Source organism: Balaenoptera musculus, chromosome 1, assembly GCF_009873245.2.
Source record: "Balaenoptera musculus isolate JJ_BM4_2016_0621 chromosome 1, mBalMus1.pri.v3, whole genome shotgun sequence".
Classification (NCBI taxonomy): domain Eukaryota; kingdom Metazoa; phylum Chordata; class Mammalia; order Artiodactyla; family Balaenopteridae; genus Balaenoptera; species Balaenoptera musculus.
The window spans coordinates 138,967,791-138,992,351 of NC_045785.1; the positions used below are offsets into that span (position 1 = coordinate 138,967,791).

The following is a 24,561-nucleotide window of genomic DNA, read 5'->3' on the forward strand; positions in this document are numbered from 1 at the left end:
AGTATTCATTACCACATAGCTACAAATTTTTCTTGTGATGAGAACTTAAGATTTATTCTCTTAGCAACTTTCAAGTATGCCATACAGTATTATTAACTGTAGTCACCACATTGTATACTATATCCCATGACTTATTTTATAAAAAAGTTTATACGTTTTACCCCTTCACCTATTTCATCCACCTCCCAATCCCACCTGTGGCAATGAATCTGTTCTCTACGAGTTTTGTTTTGTGTGCTTTTAGATTCCACATATAAGTGATATCATATTTGTCTTTCTCTGACTTATTTCACTTAGCATAATGCCTTCAAGGTCCATCCATGATGTCACAAATGGCATGACTTCCTTCTTTTTCATGGCCAAATAATATTCCATTGTATATATACACACATATTTTCTTTATCCATTCATCCATTGTCAAACATTATGTTACTTCCATGCCTTGGCTATTATAAATATTGCTGAAATGAACATGGGAGTGCATATATCTTTGAGTTAGTTTTTTAATTTCCTTTGGATAAATAGTGGAATTGCTGTATCACATGGTAGTTTTTTTTGAAGAACATCTGTTTTCCACAGTGACTGCACCAATTTATTCCCAACAGTGAACAAGGGTTCCCTTTTCTCCACATCCTTCCCAATACTTGTTATTTCTTGTCTATTTGATAACAGACAGTCCAATAAGTGGGAGGGGAGAGCTCGTGGTTTTGATTTGCATTTCCCTGATGATGAGTGATGTTGCTCAACTTTTCATGTATCAATACTTGTTGGTTTTCTGTATGTGTTCTTTGGAAAAATCTCTATTCAGATACTCTTCCCATTTTTAAATCAGATTTTTTTTTGCTGTTGAGTTGTACAAGTTCTTTATATATTTTGAAAGTTAAACCCTTATCAGATATATGATTTGCAAATATTTTCTCCCATTTGGTAGCCTGTCTCTTTATTTTGATGGTTTCCTCTGCTGTGCAGAAGCTTTTTAGTTTGATACAGTCCCACTTAATTTTTTGTTGTTGTCACCTTTGCTTTTGGTGTCAAATCCAAAAAATCATCACCTAAGCCAGTGTCAAGGAGTTTATTCCCCCCTGTTTTCTTCTAGGAAGTTGGTATTAATATGAACTAGATTGCTATAAATTAAGACGTTAATTGTAATCCTCAGGGCAATCACTGAGAAAATAACTAAAAATATATATAGGAAAAGAAACAAAGGAGTTAAAATGTTAAAGTAGAAAATATCTTTTAAACATAAAAGAATGGACATTCTTATGCCTCATAAGAATGGAGGCATAGAGGAACAAATAAGACATAAGATGTATCGAAAAAAAATAGAAAACAGCAGGTGTAAATCCTACCTTATCAGTAATCACATTAAATGTGAGTGGATTAAACCCTGTAATCAAAGACAGAGCTTAGCAGAATGAGTTTTTAGAAAGACGATCCAACTATGTGCTATCTACAAGAGACAGACTTTAGATTCAAAGGCAAATAGGTCTAAAGTAAAAGGATAGAGAAAGATATACCATGTCAACAGCAACCACAAGAGAGCTGGAGGAACTATACTGCTGTAATATCTGACAAAAAAATTTAGACAAAATTACCAAAGGAGAATATTTTATAATGGTAAGAGTCAATCCATCAGGAAGACATAATTATAAATACATATGCATCTTACAATAGACCAAAAACATGAAACAAACTGACATAACTAAAAGGAGAAACAGAAAATTCAAAAATAGTGGGAGACTTTAATACCCCATTTTCAGTAATGTATAGAACTAGCCAGGAAACAGAACCAATTAGACCTAACATTTATAGAACACTCTACCCGGAAGCAGCAAAATACACATTCTTCAACTGTATGTGTAACATTCTCTAAGACCATATGTTAGACCATAAAGCCTCAGTACACTTAAAACTATGACTGAAATCATACAAAGTATGTTCCACAATCATGATGAAATTAAAAATTGATAGGAACTTGGAAAATTCAAATATGTGAAATTAAACAACACACTCCTTAACAGCCAATGAGTTAAAGAAACCACAGAGGAAATGAGAAAATATTTTGAGACAAATGAAAATGAAAACACAGTATATCAAGGCTTACAGGATGCACCTAATGCAGTACTTAGAGGGCTAGTTACAGCTACAAATGCCTATGTTTAAAAAAAAAAAAACTCAAATAATCTGCTTTTCCATTTTAAGAAACTAGAAAAAGAGCAAAGTAAACCCAAAGGAAGCAAAAGGAAGGAAACAAAGACTAAAGTGGAAATAAATGAAATAGAGAATAGAAAAATAGAGAAAAAACAAGACCAAAAGTTGGTTCTTCGGAAAGAACAAAATTGATAATCCTTTAGCCAAATACAAGAGAGTAAACTCAAATTATTAAAATGAAGAAAGAAAGAGGGGGCAATCCCTACTGACCTTATGGAAGTAAAGAGGATAAGAAAATACTATGAACAATTATACACCAACAAATTAGATAACCTGAATAAAATGGACACATTGCTAGAAAGATACAAACTGACTCAAGAAATAGAAATTCTGAATATACATATAACAAAGTAAAGAGGTTGAATTAGTAAAAAAAAAATGTCCCACAACACAGTCCAGGACCAGATAGCTTCACTAAAGAATTCTGCCAAACATTTAAAGAATTAACACCAATCTTTCATAAACTCTTACCAAAAACAGATGAGGGAGCACCTCCCAACTCATTCTATGAAGTATTATCCTGATACCAAAACCAGAAAAAGCCATAACAAGAAGACTACAGACCAATATCCCTTATTAATATAAATAGAAAAGTCCTCAAGAAAATACAAGTAAACAGAATCCAGCATCACATAAAAGGCATTATACATCATGACAAGTGGGATTTATCCCAGAATTGCAAGGTTCGTTTAACATGTGAAAAAAAAGCCATGTGATGTTTGTCTGTTAATTATTAACAGACAAACATCACATGATCATCTCAATAGACATAAAACTTGACAAAAATCCAACTGTATATGGATTAAATGTTTATATTGCCTCCAAGTTCACATGTTGATATTATTAGGAGGTGGGGCCTTAGGTCATGAGGGTGCAATGCTCATAAATGAGATTAGTGCCCTTATAAGAAGAGACACAGAGCTTGCTTTCCCTCCTCTCTTTGCTGTATGAAGGTACAAGAGGATAGCCACCTACAAACCAGGAAGAGGTCTCTCACTGTAATCCAGCCATGCTGGCACCCTTCTCTGGGACTTCCCAGCCTCTGGAATTTCGAGAAATAAATGTTATCTGAGCCAACTGGTCTATGGTAACTTGTTACAGCAGCCCAAACTAAGACACCAACACCCTTCCATGATAAAAAACACACAACCCAATCAAGGCCATCTGTGAAAACTCCACAGCTAAGATTGTATTTAATGGTGAAAGACTGAATGCTTCTCCCTAATATCAGGAACAAGCCAAGGCTGTCCACTCTTACCACTTCTATCCAACATTGTACTTGAGGATCTAGCCAGGGTAATTTAATTGGGTAAACAAAATAAAATGATATTCAGGTTGGAAAAGAGGAAGTAACAATATCTACATTTGCAGATGACATAGCCTTGTATAGAGAAAATCCAAAGGAATACACACACTGTTGGGCTGCACCTTGAAGGCCTTCAAGCCTCGTAATTGCCTGGTCTCGAGAAAGAAGGAAGAGCCCAGAGACAGCGACAGCAACACCAATGGTTTATTGGACAGGGGATCTTACAAGTTGAAACAAAAGGTCCTGGAGCAACACTCCACCGTGTATGGCAGACAACAGGCAGGACACAGCAGCAATCTTCGCTACGTAGGAGACGAAAGAGGCTACCATTTATAGGGGGAATTGATGTCACGTGGGCTCATCAGTTACCAGGGAAACCAGTGGCTGGGGCAGGGGGCAAGTTACTGATTAAGCCCTATAATTAAGAGGATTGGATAGTCATGTGAGTGAAGCAGGCACTGGTCAAGCAGAGAATATACATAGAGCAAGAGAACAGCCATCTGGAGTGGTCTGACCATACACTCCACCCCTATGTACCCTGCACGACCCTTACAGTCTTGGTCTGCCCCTCTTCTGAGATATCCCTGGGCTCAGGTATGTAGAGGTGCACTGCAAACAAGCACCACAAATGCAACACAAACAATAGCAGCTAAGGAGTACCAAGAGTAAGCCAGGGGCTTGGCTTGCAGGACAGGAAGAAGGTGAGATTCTGCAGTTGTCCCCAACATGGTCACATTAACGAGGTCAGCTTTCTCTGGCATCTCACTGCAGACCCAGTAATCAGACTCAGTTTGCAGTAAGGCCACTGTTTTTGCCCAGTCCTCAAACAGATTCCCTGCACTCAGGCTAGGGATGGAATGTGATGTTTCAACAGGCACAATACAGGGGAGATTATGACCATTAAGCAAATTATAAGCAGTAGCAGCATTCCGAGATCATACCCCTGCCTGTGGTTTTTTGCCTGGCCTGCTGTATCATATGGCCTGTCCACCCTCAGTCCCCACAGCCCAGCTGCTGCTGAATTACAGAGAGACGGTATAACAACAGATTACAAGAATAATATAATGGTGTCTTTTTCCAGTAGGGCGTCCTGATTAATTACCTTAGTAGTCTCAGGTGAGGCCGGGTAGAAGCTAGGTGAAATCTTTCCAATCCTATTGCCCACAGGGCGGCAAATCCAAACCACCGGGGACTTACCTGCCAGTCCCAGGGCCATTTTTTAATGTGTTCCCCTGAGGGTAGATCCTGTGGAAGGGCAAAAGTGAGTTATTGTCCGGACCAATAGTTGGCAATGGTCCGTTGGTGGTCAGCAGCTGAACTTGGATGGTGTCGACTAGCTGCCTCAGGGTTAACATGGTGTAGGCACTGGGATGATAGTTCCTGGGATGTTCAGTTTTAGTTTGTAGGGCTTGAATTAGCCTCCTGGAAACTTGAGAGGGCAAGTTTCTCATCTCAGTTGTTGTTTAAATAGTCCATTTATCCTTTACGATTAGCCTGGCAGCAGTGGGGTTGTAGGGCAGGTGGAAATGCCAGTGTATGTCACTTTTATCGGCCCATTTCTCAACTTCATGGCCGGTAAAGTGGGTTCCTTGGTCTCTATCGATGTCCATGGGGTTCCTGTATGTCGTGCACGGCTGCTCTAGATCCTGCAGAGTGGTTTTTTTTGTGTTGCTCCAGGACTCCGGTAGGCCTTTTGTAATGTCTTCCACCTGCTGTAACACGTTGTAGGCTAAACAAAGCGTTTGTATTCACTAGCCATCCCTGTGCAGTCAGATGAGCCATGAGCATGGGGCTGATGCTTCTAAACTGGTCAGAGACTCTGAGGTTAACAGGACATCATCAATGTAATGGAAGAGAAAGACATCTCTCATGGCGGTCAGTTGCCTCCAGTCTGGGGAAAGGAGCTGCTCTCCATCTGTATCTTGTGGGACCTCTGACCACGTCCCAATCTTCTTCCTCTCTTTCATCACTCTTGGTAGGATACCACACTTTGGGGTCCCGATTTGACCATCCAGGCTCTCCTGACAGCCCCCATTCATCAAGGACAGCAGCCACAGGGCCCCATGTGCTAGTGGACAGACACCTCAGGATCACCCCCACAACTTTTCATTACCTGTCCTTGGTTCCCAACATTTTGGTGCTCACAGGAGTTTCCTCAGCCTCCTGGCTAGCTCGACAATTGTTGAACTGCACCCCGTAGGTCTGCAAGCTTTATAATTATTCAGCCTCGAGACCGAAGAAAGAGCCCAGACACAGCCACAGAGACATCAATGGTTTACTGGACAGGGGGAATCTTACAAGTCTGAAGCCAACAGTCCTGGAACATCACTCCACTGTGTATGGCAGACAACAGGTAGGACACCACAGAAATCTCCACTACTCCAGGGAGAAGGAGTTTACCATTTATAGGGGGGAATTAACATCATGCTTTCTCATCAGTTACCAGGGAAACCAGCAGCTGGGGCAGGGGCAAACATGCAGGCAGTTACTGATTAAGCCCTATAATTAAGGGGATTGGATAGTCATGTGAGTGAAGCAGAGACTGGTAAAGCAGATGCACAAAGAGCAAGAAAAGAGCCATCTTGAATGGCCTGACCATATACACACACACACACACACACACACACACACACAAACACACTATTAGAACTAATAAATGAGTTCAGCAAGGTTGTAGGATATAAGATCAATATAAAAAAATCAACTGTATTTCTATGCACTTAGCAATTTGCAATCTAAAACTTAAATTAAGGAAACAATTCCACTTACCATAGCATCAAAAAGAGTAAAATACTTAAGAATAAATTTAACAAAATTAATGCAAGACTTGCACACTAAAAACTACAAAACATCAGAGAATTAAAGCTCTAAATAAATGGAAAGATATCCCATGATCATGAATCAGAAGACTTCATATTGTTGAGACAGAAATTCTCCCCTCAATTGATCTACAGCTTCAATGCAATTCCTATTAAAATCCAAACTGTCTTTTTTTGTGTGGAAAATGACAAGCTAATGCTAAAATTCATATGGAAATCCAAGGGGCCTAGAATAGCCTAAACAATCTTGAAAAAGAATAACAAAGTTGAAGGACTCATACTTCCTTACATAAGAAGCTACTGTGAGGCATAGGGACTGGTGTACACATCAATGGAACAGAATTGAGAATCCAGCAATAAACCCTTATATTTAGAGTTAATTATTTTTTGACAAGGTTGCCAAGACAATTCAGTAAATGAAAGAATAGTCTTTTAACAAATGGTGCAGGGACAACTAGATAACCATGTACAGAAGAATGAATTGGACCCCTACCTCACACCATATAAAAAACTAACTCAAAATATATCAAAGATCTAATGTGTAAGAGATACATATAAAAGATAAAACTATAAAACTCTTAGAAGAAAACACAGAACCAAGTCTTTGTGGCTTTGGATTTGGCAATGGATTCTTAGATACGACACCAAAAGCACAAGCAACAACAAAAATATAAACTGGACTTCATCAAATTAAAAACTTTTGTGTTTCAATGGACACCATCATGAAAGTGAAAAGATGACATAAAATGGGAGAAAATATTTGCAAATTATATATCTGACAAGAGGCTTGTATCCAGAGTGTATAAAGAACTCTCACAATTCAACTAGTTTTCCTTGGTCCGTGTGGCCTATGAAGGAGATTGGGGCTATTAGAGGTATTTGAAACAGTGGTTCCCAAACTCTAGTGCATCCAAGAATAGGGTTGCCAGATTTAGTAAGTAAAACACAGAATGTCCAGTCAAATTTATATTTCGGATAAACAGTAATTTTTTAGTATAAATAAGACCCATGCAATGTTTGAGACAAATTTAACTGGGTATCCTGTATTTTATGTGGCAACCTTACCAAACAATCACCTTGAGATTTCTTAAATGAAGATTCCCTACAGATCATAATTCAGCGGCTCTGGGACTCAGGAAGCTGCCCTCTTAACCAGCCCCTAGGGACTCTGACATGGGTGTCCAGGCCACACTTTGAGAAACACTGATGAGATTCTCTAAAGGAGTCACAAAAACTTCCACAACAGCTTCTAGTCATGCTCTTTAGAGCCTTTCATATTCCAAAGTCATATATAACATGGGATTGCAGGTTTTGCAAATATCTATGCCTTGAAATAACAGTGTCAAATAAAAAAGCAAAGCAAAGCAAAACAGAACAACAACATCAATAACAAAAACCCTTGAAGGAATCTAACCAGGTACCCTATGTGACTTTCCTGCCATGTTCCTGGGAAAAGTGATCAGCCCAGGCAGACTGTGGCAAGCATCTCATGCAACAGGAGACACAGACTGTTATGCATTTTTTCCATTTACTTTCTTCAGGTCACCCAAGGTTAGACGCTTTGCTCTAAATCAAGCTCTGAATGCAACTCTGATCGCATTCCGACCAATGCACTACGGGGCTGGAAACCACCACAGCCACTGGAAGAACCCCCAGGGACAGTGGAAAATCACGTCCAGTGCAAACCTTCAGCATAATGAAGACCAGAGAGCACTGGATGGTGAGTGGATTTCTGCTCTACTCAGTGAAATTAACATATATAAGCTACTATGAGTCATAAAGTTTTCCCAAAGTAGGCTGCATTGTGAAGACGTGTCTATCTTGCAATGAGTGCAGATTCCTCCCACCAAGACTAAACCTCTGTCAGAGAGGGTGCATCCCCACTCCAACCACATCTGCAAGGGCTCGAGGAAAAAACCCAACTCACTTTCCATCCACAGCCTCGACAATCTTGACCTCAATCTCCTGCTCGTACAGGGTACGTAACATCCGGTCCCGCCTGTCCTTTCTGCGCTTCAGGTTTATCATGAAAATCTAATGCAGGAAGAAAAAAGGAAAAGAAACACAGATTATTCAACTCTTTTTCTAGGCTATTTGAAAAGTAAAGTAAATGTAATGAACAAAGTTTTGGAATAAGGAGTGGAAAAGATAGGGAAAACTGTGGTGAAGATTTGTTTATATTTCATATCAGGTCAAAAAGTTATTCTTCAGGAGGCCAAAGGTAAATCAAACCTAAAACATATGAGATGAAGGGGTAGGAAGAAGTTTGGCAAATAGTTAGATTTATCAGCAGACATAAGTTTAGTAAGTGTTTGCCTTGGACCAGTTCCTATGTGTCAGTTTCATCATCTGTAAAACTGAGATAATACTGGTCCTGTCACCTGGGTACAAAATATTAGCTATTCTTATTATTTATATCCACTGTAGAAAAATTTAAAGTCATTCAAAGAATAAGAAAAATCTAGTCTTAACAAATTCCTTTTCTTTCCAAAGGTTCCAAATTGAATTACCAAGGTCTTAATTTGAGTAGCTTCTTTACCAGAAGTTTTCAACTCCCTTAGAATTTTTCTGAAAGAAGTAGAGAGAGAAAGGGTCCTGCACTTGGTGGTAGCCCTTTGGGAAAAGGCATCATTTCCACATCACGTGGATCTGAGGGAAACCTTATAGAGGGGACACATACTGGTCCATGAAGTCCCAAAAATGTGCATTCAGATTGTCCCGCATGAGGACCGGGTCTTCCTGCAGCCCCTCACCTTAGCTCCTAAATTCCCAATGACTGCACTAAACACACACATATCCTGAGGCTACTACAGGGAGTTACACAGATAATGAGGCTGGCCTGATTATTCCCAGATTTAAGGAGCCATAGAAGTATCCAAAGGCTCATGAATGTTATTACAGATATCTATGTGCTTTACTAAGGTTCTTTTCTACGAGCAGTAATAAACTCACTTTGTACATTAAACTAGTCCTGCAAGAGAGGGAGACTTCAGCTACCAGTAAGAAATACTGAATAGCATGGGAAAGGAGAACCCTCCAGGAATAAGCTGGATGACATTGGCTTCACCCTAACGACCCATCTAGATGACTTTGAGGAAGACGTTTAATGTTCCAGGGTCCAGTTCCCTTGTTTGTAAAAAAGAGGGAGTTGAACAACCTCACCTCTCAAGACCAGTACAGATTAAAATGTCTATGATATGTCATTTATGATAAAGTTTGCTTTATGCTGTCTAGAATAAGGAAGAAACTATGTCTTATAAGCAGGCTGGAGTTCAGACTTTACTGGGGGTTAAGCTGTGGTTCACACAGTCGTTCTGAATGTAATCATCGAGATGCTGTATGTTTTACCGGATCAAAAGCTAAATTAACTAAAATTTCAACTCTTCCTTATAAAATATTCTCACTTCTATCCATTTATACAGCTCTGGGCAAAGAACTGATGGGGGGAGCAAGATGTCCTCTTTGAAGAAATCATCCATCTGAATCACAGCAAAGTGGATTAGGTACGTCATGATTTCATTACCTCCGTTGTTTATCTAACCGGGCAATTATTTTTTAAAAAACAATTTCTGTGGTGACTGTATTTGCCTTGTTACCTGGGATTTTAAAACTTAATGAGTCATGTTCATTTATATTTCATTTTCTTCCTGTTTAGAATCATACTGTGATGGGCCATGTTCCATCTCCCAATTTTAAGGCTATGAAAAGGAATGGGCATTTCCTCATGTGTTCACATGGAGCTACCTGAGGTCACTCCAGGAGAGCAAAACAAAACAAAAAACAAAAAATTAACAGAAATACAACAAAAAGTCCCCTCAGATCCAAGACCTTTAGTCTGGGAAGACTTTAGTAAATAACAACCCTGTCCCGGTTCCTGCCAGGACAAGTGCAATAAAAATTGCAGCCATGAAGGAAAACACAGACGGCTTGCTCATACTTAGTGAATAGTAAACAAACAAAAAGCCACACCGCCGAATGCAGCCCAGACACCACCAACAAGGTCACAGAGTACTGGGAAGGTTGAAAAGGCCCCTGAAAATCCCTTTTTCCACTATCCTATCTCTGTTCCAAACAGAGAGATGACTACCAGGGTTCAGGAGAGTAGAGTACCTGTATCTGCATCCTTTACAGAGTTGGCCTTTTCCAGAAGGCTTCTAAGAGTTACCCAGTCCTTCCAAATGGAAGACCAGAGCTAGAAGATCTTGCTTTTGTCCCATTGTATCTACTCTGATTTGATCTTCATTGGAATGTGTTTATAAAGGGAAAAATGAATATATGTAAAGACCCTTGGGTTCTTTTACCTGGAGACCTGAGAGCTGGTGAGAGCTGCAGGGAAGGAAAGCTGTAGTAATATGTGGAAGTGGGTTCAGTGCCTGGGGTGGTCCAACTTTTCTGCAGCCCTGATTGTTTATAAAACTATGTACACTTTAGTCTAATTGTTCTCTACCACACTTAAAATCATCTTGTCTCACCCTGCCCTCTGTGGAAATAGCATAATAGCTGCTAATTCCTTTCCACTTAATATTCATGAAATATTCCTTTCCATTCCTGAAGTCTGCCTGCAAATAAATTTTATAGAATAAATCCCAATTTCCAGTTCCAGCAGCAATTTAAGATGGCTGTACTTTGGGGACCTGTATGACATAGTACAGGGGGATAAACAAGGCATTTTCTTTCAATTAATCAGTGGCAATGAGCATGTAGCACAAAGCTTGTCTTATAACATATCCAAAATTCACAGAAAAGTTCTATCTCAGTTTGTGGATTCCTGAGGCACTGTCCTAGCTTCTAGACCACCAAGCTCCATAACTGATCAGCAGTTATGTGACATGAGGGACCCATGAAGGATTCGGTGACTTGGAGTCACAATTCTGGTCCCACCAAGTATCTGCTGTGCATATTACTAAGACAGCCATCTCTTTATATTTCTGCTTCATTCTTTATACAATTGAAACTTAATGATAAATATGACTCTCAGAGCACTATTATGAAGTTCTTGCCTGCCGAAAGGGAGAATTTTAGAATAGGTTTCTTTTTTCACTTTTTCTTTGTCCTCTAAACTCGGCCCTCCAATCTTTTCCCATGGAAAAACAGCAGAGAGAAAATAAAGCAAAGAATGTTCCAGAAGGGTTTCCACTTACTCAGAATAAAGTTAAAGTCCTCCAGTACCTAAAATATATATCTTCTTTACCTTACCCTTGAATCTTGATAAAATATGGCAATATCTGCTCCTAGAAAACATCACTTTCATGACTAAATAGTGACACCTTTCTGACTCAATCATTAATTTACTTTTACCATGATGCTCCTTTTTTAAGATAAGTGAACTGAGGCACGACAAAAACTGAGAACCTTTTCCAAGACCTTGGTTTCTTTTCAGCAGCCAAGCTGGTCTGGCTGGCTCCCAGACGTGTGATCAGGCTTGTGTTGTGATACAAACATATAAGCATGATGTACACATGTGCACAGGTGCACGTGCACACACACACAGACACCCTTCCTACCTCATCGAATCCCATCTTGTCTGGATATTTAGGGACAACTGAGACGAACTGGGAAGGTTCCATTGGAGGATGGTCAACTGGAAGACACGAGAAACACACAGAGTGCTTTGTTAGTGAGAGGCTCAGAGAACAGCATTCCAACCACAGGCCTGACCTCTAGAAACACAGCCTGCATGTTCAGGGCAGGGGATAACTGCTCAGCAGTTTTCTAGGACTGAGTGGCTATATAAGAACCCCAGATGGTCACAACGCTGGTTTTGAGAGCACCTGTTTATATGCAGACTGCAGTATTTGCTCCATTTCCCTCAAGACCTATTTTAAGAGCATTGGAAAGGTAGCCTAGGGTAATGATTTAGGGTGAGGGCTCTAAAGTCAGATGACCTGGGTCCAAACTTTTGTCTGTAAAGGTCTGGAGCAGATAGGTGACCTCTCTAAGCCTGTTTCTTTGTGTGTAAAATCAGGATAATAAAAGTGTATCTCTTAGAGTGTTATAAAATTTAAATGAGACCTACATGCAAAGCACTAGCCACAGTAAATTAACACAGTAAATGCTCAATAACTCCTAGCTACTACTCACAGTGGCCCATGATGAAAGAGCTCAGAAATAGGCTGGACTTTTTACTAAAGAATACTTTTTTTCTATATGTTTAAGATCATAAAACTCTGGGACTATTTTATTTTAAGATCCCATCCAGGCAGGTTTAGCTACAGGTACTCAAAAGGTCCTTTATTTTAACGTAAACTCACCTCCAAGGCCCAGCCCACATCCCAGAACTTGGTACAGGGCTAACAAGGAAGTTTCCAGATGGGAGGGGTGTTGCATCTCAAGTAATAAAAGTTTTATTTATTTCATACTCTAAGAAAGCTTTCTTTATAAACTATATATTTTAAAGGTTGGAAGTAATATTGATGCAAGAACCTGAGAAGGTCTTGAAAATTTTTAGTATTTCACAAACTCAAAGTACTCACTTGGTTTTCCTTGAAGACATAATACAAGGAAAATGTTAAGTGAGAGCTGGTAACTGGGTTGTTTGAAGAACTATAGTTGATGGGCATTGCTACTGTTCACCGGTATCCGTTCCCCTCTATTTCAGGCATATGAGAGGGGCTTTTCCACTTTCAGGTTAGTCATGGCCACATGAGTTGCTGCCACTCAACTCTCCAAACCCTCCTCCCACCCCTGCCCCAGCCCCACCTCAATGATCTTAGCAGCCTATGTTGAAATGGAGAAGCCAAAAATTTGAAGCAGCCTAGAATGATGTGCCAACATGTGGAGGACAGCTGCCCAGGAAAGATACGAGGACCACTGTAGACTTTGCATAACAAGAAACGAGCCATTGTTCTATGAAGCCAACGAGATTTCAGCATTCTTTGATATTCCAGCATAACATCACCTGTCCTGATTGAGATCCTGTCCAAAGGGTATTATTTGTTTAACTTACCCTCCACTGGTATATTAAAGAGAAACCACGACATCCAGTTTCACTTATGATCAAATGATGTGAAACCGTAGAAAGTAGTGAAACAGGTTTCCTAAGCCAAACACAAGAGTTGGTCTTATTAGTTCAATCCTGACCCTAACCGTCACATTTCTATGAGTACACAGTGCGTGTGTTTCTGTTTCCCTCAGCACCCAGAATATTTTGGTCCTCCCTGCTCCACCCCACTCCATTAATTTCTTTTAAAATTAACAAATGGTGATTGTGGGGTCACCATGTACAGCGGTAGGTTTTTATGAGAAAAAAATCTTAACATACCAACTCCTTCCTGTTCATGTTGTTTGAAGAGCTGTCTGGCCCTCTCTCATCGGGCCTTAGACTTGGGAGGGGGTATATTTCGGGTTATCCTTTCCACCCTGTTGGTCTCTGTTTGGCACTCACATGGGCTGCCTGGCTTTAACGGTTCAGCCAAAGAGTCTGCTTTTAGCCACTGTGCTTCCATCAAACATGGGTAGTCATTGTGTTCACAGGACAAGTATCCCCCCAAAAGCCACAAGTGGCTAGTCCTGAAAACCACCGTTGAGCAGAAATATGAGACACAGGCCTGGGTTTTGTCGCTGAAGGTAGAGCTAAGCCATAGGGAAAAACAGGAGATGATATTAATTAGACTTAAGAAGCTTACTATGTGGGGAGAAGGGATGCATCTTTGCTGACATCAGACTTGAAGATTAGGTACATCCCAGCTTTTGTTTGGGATCATTTCTGACTCTATCATTCATAATTAATTCAGTTCCTCTTTGAATCCCTCTCCATACATGTCCCTCACTGTACCACCAATTGGGATGTGCTTCATTGGCTCCAGGATAGTTTCAAGATCTAGGAATAATAATAACTATTGGTATAGAGATCTTACTACTCACTGAACTCTGGGCTACACTCTTGTAGCCTTCATAACATGTACCACAGGATAGGTCTGAGTATCTCTATTTTTACAGATAAGGAAACAAAGACTTAAATAACATGCCCAAGATCACAGAGCTCATAGAGCTGGTATTTGAACCTAGGTCTGACTCCTGCACCTGAACCCTTAACCCACACTCTCCTCTGCCCCCAAAGCTAGACCTTGGTAGCCATTAGCATCAAGTTGGCCTTGGGCAACTGGGCTGGGTTCACAGTAGCTCAGTTAGGTAAGTCCTTGCTCCTTTGTTGCTCTTTCTGTGGTCTACACTAGAGCACACACCATCCAGTGTAGAATGTACCAGCCCAGTCATGCCCAGAAATATATTTGAGAGATTGTGCTTGAAGCGAATCCTAACACTTGTCTATAGTTTCTCCTGGACTTCTTCCATGGCTGCAGCTACCACCCTAGCTCAGGTCCTCCCTCACTCACATGCTTGGGCCATTTTAATATTTTTCAAACTCTTGCATCCTCTTCGTCTTGCCTCATTATAACTGATTATGCACACTGTTGCCAAAATAATCTTCCTTAGGCACAGCTCTATTCTTGACCATAACAGTCACACTTGGCACTTAAGTGTTTTACAATTTGTTAACTGATTTCATAATCACCATGTCATTTTATCTTCACTTTTATTTTTTTAGGGGGGGTGGTATTGTTTGTTTTGATAGATATAGAAATTGAGACCAACCCAGATGTAGTCTTGCCAAGGTCAAATAGTGAGTGATTGGCAGAGCTGGAACTCAGTTTTAGATCTTCTGACTTCAGATCCAATATTCCTAATAAACTTTACATGACATTCTGTTGCCTCAAAATCTCATTACTGAGAAGAGGTACCTAAGATTTCCCATTGCCTCATGCTCTGATTTGCATAACCAATCTCCTCATGCCTCACAACCCATTTACTACTATCACCTTTACAAGATCTAGCCTCCTGTCATTCATCTCCCAATTTTCCATACAGCTCCTAATGTACAAATGAGCAAGTACATGAAGAGTGCTTTTGAAAGTGTTAGCCAGTGCCGCCGCGCCAGCCACCATAGGAGCCTCAGCCAGAACTTGGAGAGGTCTTTTTTCCTCACCTGGAGGGAAGCGGAAGTGCCTTGGCTCCAATTTCCCCACTTTTGTACACTGACCATGTACTATATACCAGAAATATTACATGGGTCCTGAAGATGTAAACATAGGTAAATAAACATAAAAGAATCATTTCAGACAGGAGGACCTTCAAGATGGCAGAGGAGTAAGACGTGGAGATCACCTTCCTCCCCACAAATACATGAAAACTACATCTACATATGAAACAACTCCTAGAGAACACCTACTGAACACTGGCAGAAGACCTCGGACTTCCCAAAAGGCAAGAAACTCCCCACATACCTGGGTAGGGCAAAAGAAAAAAGGAAAAACAGAGACAAAAGAATAGGGATGGGACCTGTACCTCTAGGAGGGAGCTGTGAAGGAGGAACAGTTTCCACGCACTAGGAAGCCCCTTCACTGGCGGAGACCGGGGGTGGCGGGGGGGAAGCTTCGGAGCCACGGAGGAGAGCGCACCCACAGGGGTGCAGAGGGCAAAGTGGAGAGATTCCCGCACAAAGGATAGGTGCCGACTAGCACTCTCCAGCCTGAGAGGCTTGTCTGCTCACCCGCCGGGACGGGTGGGGGCTGGGAGCTGAGGCTCAGGCTTCAGAGGTCAGATCCCAGGGAGAGGACTGGGGTTGGCTGTGTGAACACAGCCTGAAGGGGGCTAGTGCGCCACAGCTAGCCAGGAGGGAGTCTGGGGAAAAGTATGGAACTGCCAAAGAGGCAAGAGACCATTGTTTCGGGGTGCATGAGGAGAGGGGATTCAGAACACTGCCTACACAAGCTCCAGAGACAGGCACGAGCCATGGCTATTAGCGCGGGCCCCAGAGACGGTCATGAAATGCTAAGGCTGCTGCTGCAGCCACCAAGAAGCCTGTGTGCAAGCACAGGTCACTCTCCACACCACCCCTCCCAGGAGCCTGTGCAGCCCGCCACTGCCAGGGTCCCATGATCCAGGGACAACTTCCCTGGGAGAACACACAGCGTGCCACAGGCTGTTGCAACATCATGCTGGCCTCTGCTGCTGCAGGCTTGCCCCACATTCCGTATCCCGCTCTCCCCCTGGCCTGAGTGAGCCAGAGCCCCCTAATCAGCTGCTCCTTTAACCCCATCCTTTCTGAGCAAAGAACAGATGCCCTCAGGCGACCTACATGCAGAGGCAGGGCCAGATCCAAAGCTGAACCCCAGGAGCTGTGTGAACAAAGAAAAGAAATTTCTCGGTGCAGCCTCAGGAGAAGCAGATTAAATCTCCACAATCAACTTGATGTACCCTGCATCACTGGAATACCTGAATAGAAAATGAAGCATCCCAAAATTGAGGTGGTGGACTTTGGGAGCAACTGTAGACTTGGGGTTTGCTTTCTGCATCTAATTTGTTTCTGGCTTTATGTTTATCTTAGTTTAGTATTTAGAGCTTATTATCATTGGTAGATTTGTTTATTGATTTGGTTGCTCTCTTCCTTTTTTTATATATATTTTTTTCCTTTTTCTCTTTTTGTTAGTGTGTATGTGTATGCTTCTTTGTGTCATTTTGTCTGTATAGCTTTGCTTTTACCATTTGTCCTAGCGTTCTGTCTGTCTGGTTTGTTTTTTTTTTTTTAGTATAATTTTTAGTGCTTGTAATCATTGGTGATTTGTTTTTTGGTTTGGTTGCTCTCTTCTTTCCATCTTTCTTTTTTTTATTACTTTTTTACTTTTTAATTTTTAATAATATTTATTTTTTTTATTGTAATAACTTTATTTTATTTTATTTTATTCTTCTTTCTTTCCTTCTTTTTTTTCCCTCCCTTTTCTTCTGAGCCGAGTGGCTGACAGAGTCTTGGTGCTCTGGCTGGGTGTCAGGCCTGAGCCTCTTAGGTGGGAGAGCCGAGTTCAGGACATTGGTCTACCAGGGACCTACTGGCCCCACATGATATCAATCAGAGAGAGCTCTCCCAGAGATCTCCGTCTAAACGCTGAGCCCCAGCTACACTCAGTGACCAGCAAGCTACAGTGTTGGAAACCCTATGCCAAACAACTAGCATGACAGGAACACAACCCCACCCATTAGCAGACAGGCTACCTAAAATCATAATAAGTTCACAGACACCCCAAAACACACCACTGGATGTGGTACTGCCCACCAGAAAGACAAGATCCAGCCTCATCCACCAGAACACAGGCACCAGTCCCCTCCATCAGGAAGCCAACACAACCCACTGAACAAACCTTACCCCTGGGGACAGACACCAAAAACAATGGGAACTATGAACCTGCAGCCTGTGAAAAGGAGACCCCAAACACAGTAAGTTAAACAAAATAAGAAGACAGAGAAATACACAGCAGATGAAAGAGCAAGGTAAAAACCCACCAGACCAAACAAATGAAGAGGATATAGGCAGTCTACATGAAAAAGAATTCAGAGTAATGATAGTAAAGGTGATCCAAAATCTTGGAAATAGAATGGGGAAAATACAAGAAACGTTTAATAAGGACCTAGAGGAAATAAAGAGCAAACAAACAATGATGAACAACACAACAAATGAAATTAAAAATTCTCTAGAAGGAATCAATCGCAGAATAACTGAGGCAGAAGAATGGATAAGTGACCTGGAAGATAAAATAGTGTAAATAACTACCACAGAGCAGAATAAAGAAAAAAGAATGAAAAGAATTGAGGACAGTCTCAGAGACCTCTGGGACAACATTAAAAACACCAACATTCGATTTACAGGGGTCCCAGAAGAAGAAGAGAAAAAGAAAGAGACTGAGAAAATACTTGAAGAGATTATAGTTGAAAACTTCCCTAATATGGGAAAGGAAATAGTCAAGTCCAGGAAGCACAGAGTCTCATAGAGGATAAATCCAAGGAGAAACACGCCAAGACACATATTAATGAAACTATCAAAAATTAAATACAAAGACAAAATATTAAAAGCAGCAAGGGAAAAACAACAAATAACATACAAGGGAATCCCCAAAAGGTTAACAGCTGATCTTTCAGGAGAAACTCTGCAAGCCAGAAGGGAGTGGCAGGACATATTTAAAGTGATGAAAGGGAAAAACTACAACCAAGATTACTCTACCCAGCAAGGATCTCATTCAGATTCGACAGAGAAATTAAAATCTTTACATACAAGCAAAAGCTAAGAGAATTCAGCACCACCAAACCAGCTTTACAACAAATGCTAAAGGAACTTCTCTAGGCAAGAAACACAAGAGAAGGAAAAGACCTACAATAACAAACCCAAAACAATTAAGAAAATGGTAATAGAAACATACATATCAATAACTACCTTAACTGTAAATGGATTAAATGCTCCATCCAAAAGACAAAGACTGGCTGAATGGATACAAAAACAAGACCCATATATATGCTGTCTACAAGAGACCCACTTCAGACCTAGGGACACATACAGACTGAAAGTGAGGGGATGGAAAAAGATACTCCATGCAAGTGAAAATCAAAAGAAAGCTGGAGTAGGAATTCTCATATCAGACAAAATAGACTTTAAAATAAAGACTATTACAAGAGACAAAGAGGAACACTACGTAATGATCAAGGGATCAATCCAAGAAGATATAACAATTGTAAATATTTATGCACCCAACATAGGAGCACCTCAATACATAACGCAAATGCTAACAACTATAAAAGGGGAAATCGACATTAACACAATAATAGTAGGGGACTTTAACCCCACTTTCACCAATGGACAGATCATCCAAAAATGAAAATAAATAAGGAAACACAAGCTTTAAATGATACATTAAACAAGATGAACTTAATTGATATTTATAGGACATTCCATCGAAAAACAACAGAATACACTTTCTTCTCAAGTGCTCATGGAAACTTCTCCAGGATAGATCACATCTTGGGTCACAAATCAAGCCTTGGTAAATTTAAGAAAATGGAAATCGTATCAAGTATCTTGTCCGACCACAACACAAGGAGACTAGAGATCAATTACAGGAAAAAGTCTGTTAAAAATACAAACACAGGGAGGCTAAACAATACACTACTAAATAACCAAGAGATCACTGAAGAAATCAAAGAGGAAATTAAAAAAATACCTAGAAACAAATGACAATGAAAACACGATGAGCCAAAACCTATGGGATGCATCTAAAGCAGTTCTAAGAGGGAACTTTATAGCAATACAATCCTACCTCAAGAAACAAGAAACATCTCAAATAAACAACCTAAACTTACACCTAAAGCAATTAGAGAAAGAAGAACAAAAAACCCCAAAGTTAGCAGAAGGAAAGAAATCATAAAGATCAGATCAGAAATAAATGAAAAGGAAATGAAGAAAACAATAGCAAAGATCAATAAAACTAAAAGCTGGTTCTTTGAGAAGATAAACAAAATTGATAAACCATCAGCCAGACTCATCAAGAAAACAGGGGAGAAGACTGATTCAACAAATCAATAGAATCAGAAATGAAAAAGGAGAAGTAACAACTGACACTGCAGAAATACAAAGGATCATAAGAGATTACTATAGGCAACACTATGCCAATAAAATGGACAACCTGGAAGAAATGGACAAATTCTTAGAAAAGCACAACTTTCCAAGACTGAACCAAGAAGAAACAGAAAGTATAAACAGACCAATCACAAGCACTGAAATTCAGACTGTGATTAAAAATCTTCCAACAAACAAAAGCCCAGGACCAGATGGCTTCACAGGCGAATTCTATCAAACACTTAGAGAAGAGCTAACACCTAACCTTCTCAAACTCTTCCAAAATATAGCAGAGGGGGGAACACTCCGAAACTCATTCTATGAAGCCACCATCACTGTGATACCAAAACCAGACAAAGAAAGAAAACTATAGGCCAATCTCACTGATGAACATAGATGCAAAAATCCTCAACAAAATACTAGCAAACAGAATCCAACAGCACATTAAAAGGATCATACACCATGATCAAGTGGGGTTTCTCCCAGGAATGCAAGGATTCTTCAATATACTCAAATCAATCAACGTGATAAACCTTATTAACAAATTGAAGGAGAAAAACCATATGATCATCTCAACAGATGCAGAAGAAGCTTTTGACAAAATTCAACACCCATTTCTGATAAAAACCGTCCAGAAAGTAGGCATAGAGGGAACTTACTTCAACATAATAAAGGCCATATATGACAAACCCACAGCCAACATCGTTCTCAATGGTGAAAAACTGAAACCATTTCCACTAAGATCAGGAACAAGACAAGGTTGAGCACTCTCACCACTATTATTCAACATAGTTTTGGAAGTTTTAGCCACAGCAAAAAGAAATAAAAGGAATCTATATCAGAAAAGAAGTAAAACTGTCACTGTTTGCAGATGATGTGATGCTATACATACAGAATCCTAAAGATGCTACCAGAAAACTACTAGAGCTAATCAATGAATTTGGTAAAGTAGCAGGATACAAAATTAATGCACAGAAATCTCTTGCATTCCTATACACTAATGATGAAAAATCTGAAAGAGAAATTAAGGAAATACTCCCATTTACCATTGCAACAAAAAGAAGAAAATACCTAGGAATAAACCTACTTAAGGAGACAAAAGACCTGTATGCACAAAACTATAAGACACTGATGAAAGAAATTAAAGATGATACAAACAGATGGAGAGATATACCATGTTCTTTGATTGGAAGAATCAACATTGTGAAAATGACTATATTACCCAAAGCAATCTACAGATTCAATGCAATCCCTATCAAACTACCAATGGCATTTTTCACAGAACTAGAACAAAAAATTTCACAATTTGTATGGAAACACAAAAGACCCCGAATAGCCAAAGCAATCTTGAGAAAGAAAAACGGAGCTGGAGGAATCAGGTTCCCTGACTTCAGACTATACTACAAAGCTACCGTAATCAAGACAGTATGGCACTGGCACAAAAACAGAAATATAGCTCAATAGAATAGGATAGAAAGCCCAGAGATAAACCCACGAACATATGGTCACCTCATCTTTGATAAAGGAGGCAAGAATATACAATGGAGAAAAGACAGAAGTGGTGCTGGGAAAACTGGACAGCTCCATGTAAAAGAATGAAATTAGAACACTCCCTGACATCATACACACAGAAAAAACTCAAAATGGATTAAAGACCTAAATGTAAGGCCAGACACTATAAAACTCTTAGAGGAAAACATAGGCAGAACACTCTATGACATAAGTCACAGCAAGATCCTTTTTGACCCACCTCTTAGACAAATGGAAATAAAAATAAAAGTAAACAAATGGGAGCAAATGAAACTTAAAAGCTTTTGCACAGCAAAGGAAACCATAAACAAGATGAAAAGACAACCCTCAGAATGGGAGAATATATTTGCAAACGAAGCAACTGACAAAGGATTAATCTCCAAAGTATACAAGCAGTTCATGCAGCTCAATATTAAAAAACAAACAACCCAATCCAAAAATGGGCAGAAGACCTAAACAGACATTTCTCCAAAGAAGATATACAGATTGCCAACAAACACATGAAAGGATGCTCAACATCACTAATCATTAGAGAAATGCAAATCAAAACTACAATGAGGTATCACCTCACACCAGTCAGAGTGGCCATCATCAAAAAATCTACAAACAATAAATGCTGGAGAAGGTGTGGAGAAAAGGGAACCCTGTTGCACTGTTGGTGGGAATTTACATTGATACAGCCACTATGGAGAACAGTATGGAGATTCCTTAAAAAACTAAAAATAGAACTACCACATGACCCAGCAATCCCACTACTGGGCATATACCCTGAGAAAACAATAATTCAAAAAGTCATGTACCACAATGTTCATTGCAGCTCTATTTACAATAGCCAGGACATGGAAGCAACCTAAGTGTCCATCAACAGATGAATGGATAAAGAAGATGTGGCACATATATACAATGGAATATTACTCAGTCATAAAAAGAAATGAAATTGAGTTATTTGTAGTGAGGTGGATGGACCTAGAGTCTGTCATACAGAGTGAAGTAAGTCAGAAAGAGAAAAACAAATACCGTGTGCTAACACATATATATGGAATCTAAAAAAAAAAATGGTTCTGAAGAACCTAGGAGCCAGACAAGAATAAAAACGCAGATGTACAGAATGGACTTGAGGACACGGGGAGGGGGAAGGGTAACCTGGGACGAAGTGAGAGAATGGCATGGGCATATATGCACTACCAAATGTAAAATAGATAGCTACTGGGAAGCAACCGCATAGCACAGGGAGATCAGCTCTGTGCTTTGTGACCACCTGGAGGGGTGGGATAGGGAGGGTGGGAGGGAGACGCAAGAGGGAGGAGATATGGGATATATGTATATGTATAGCTGATTCACTTTGTTATATAGCAGAAACTAACACACCATTGTAAAGCAATTATACTCCAGTAAAGATGTTAAAAAAAAAAAGGTGTTAGCCATTGTTGTTATACCCCATCTCCACCCAGCCCAAACTCTTCTCTGATCTCAGAAACTCCAGTCTGAAATTCATAAACTCCCTGATATTTTCAGTCCCTTCACTTTTTCTGAATGTCTCTTTGCCTTTTTGTTTTGACTAAAACTTGGCTTTCCTTTGAGAACACTGCCTCCCTTTCAGCTGTCAGAGTGAACGCTGATTTTTCTCATGTCCCCCAATTCACTCCAAACTGTTTCTCTTTCATCCTTCAAAAACTGGCTTCTTTGAAGCATACTTTAGCACTCTGTACCTCCTAATCATGTTCCCTCAGCCACTGATGACTCCAACGTCTGGCTCGCAGTTTCACTGTCCCTGCCATCGTTCTTAGAAACCTCAGCATCCACATGGTGGTCCATCCAACAACCAACAACCTAGAACCAAAAATCATTCTTTCAGTGACCCACTACCATGTCTGCATCCATCACACCCTTCTTGTTCTCACTCTCATCAGTACCCAACCTAGATTTCATGGTTCATCCCTTGTAAGACCCTTGATTCCCTTTATTGATCTTGCTTGGTAAAACCTCAATCCTAGTTAAACCTGACTGTCCTCTTAGCACCAAGAAGAACACTATGAAAGAAATTCACACAACTGCGTTGACTGAGTCACTTCAAAATTATAGCCACAGATGTCAAATTGGCACTCGATACTGCCAAATGATGCAACTATACTCCCCTAGTAAATTTATTTTCCCATTCCCTGAGAGGTCTATTTTATGTCTTGTTCTCTCTCCTGGAATCTTCAACATCTGTCTTGAGCTGTTGACTGGACTATATATGTCATAGAGAAAATGTTTAAAGCCAAACTAGACCTACCTTTTCCTTCCACCTCAAGTCTACAAACCCAGCTGCATCTCTGCCTACACATTCTGCCTTCCCATCTGCGACAGCATCCCTGTTCTATCTAGAACTTGTTTTCTCAAGGATCTTAAATTATCTTTTTTCTATATCATTAAATTCTCCCTATATTTTGGATTTTTCTCATCAGCATACAAACATGCTAAAATCCTACCTAAAAAAAAAAAACACAAACAGCATAAAAGACAAAACAAAATGAAACAGAACAGCCTCTCCCTTGATTTGTCACTCTCTTACAGCCACTACCCTACTTCTCTATTCCCATGCCAACAAGAGTCCACTTTCTCATCTCCCCATGGCCCTCTCTTCAGCCCACTCCAATGGGCTTTACTCCAATCATTTGCACTGAAGTGGTTCTTATCAAGGTCATCACAGATCTCTACCTTGAGAGAACCGGTGATCAGTTCTGTATCCTCATTTGACTTCACTTCTCAATAGCATCTGGTTCCTTCTTGAAACACTTCTTAATTTTTCCTTCCAGCTTTCCGGCTGTTTGTGTCCTCCAGGGATCTGTCCTCCACTCTCTCCTCTTCTTTTTCTATGTTCTCCTACTAAACAAGTTCACACTGTTCCATGGCTTCAAATATCCTTTCAATGCTGATAACTCTCAAATGTTTGTTTCCAACTGGAGTCTCTTCCCTGAACCCCAGATTCATATATCCAAATATCTCCTAACCTTTCAATTTAGATGTCTAATAATTATCTTAAGCTTATATGACCACAACTTCCCTCCCTAAGTCTTTTCCCATAAAGCCTTTCCCATTTCATTAAATGGTATACTAGGCCAAAATCCTGGAGTCATTACTGATTCCTTTCTTTCCTTCATGGGCTGCATCCAGGTCTCTGTATGTCCTGTTGGCCCTACCCCCAAAATATATCCCAAATCCACCTACTTTTCATCACCTTCCTACTACAGTTTGCATTCCAACCACCATCATCTCTC

General features: G+C 40.2%; 1 protein-coding gene across 1 annotated transcript in view; it reads right to left on the reverse strand.

Annotated features, from left to right (window-relative positions):
• COLGALT2 (collagen beta(1-O)galactosyltransferase 2) overlaps positions 1–24,561 on the reverse strand; it is a 129,656-nt gene that overhangs the window by 16,453 nt on the left and 88,642 nt on the right. The window contains exons 7-8 of the mRNA XM_036831654.1: positions 11,841–11,917; positions 8,264–8,370 (exon numbers count right to left, since the gene is read on the reverse strand). Coding sequence (XP_036687549.1) covers positions 8,264–8,370; positions 11,841–11,917 — 184 coding nt within the window. The remainder of the gene's footprint in view (positions 1–8,263; positions 8,371–11,840; positions 11,918–24,561) is intronic.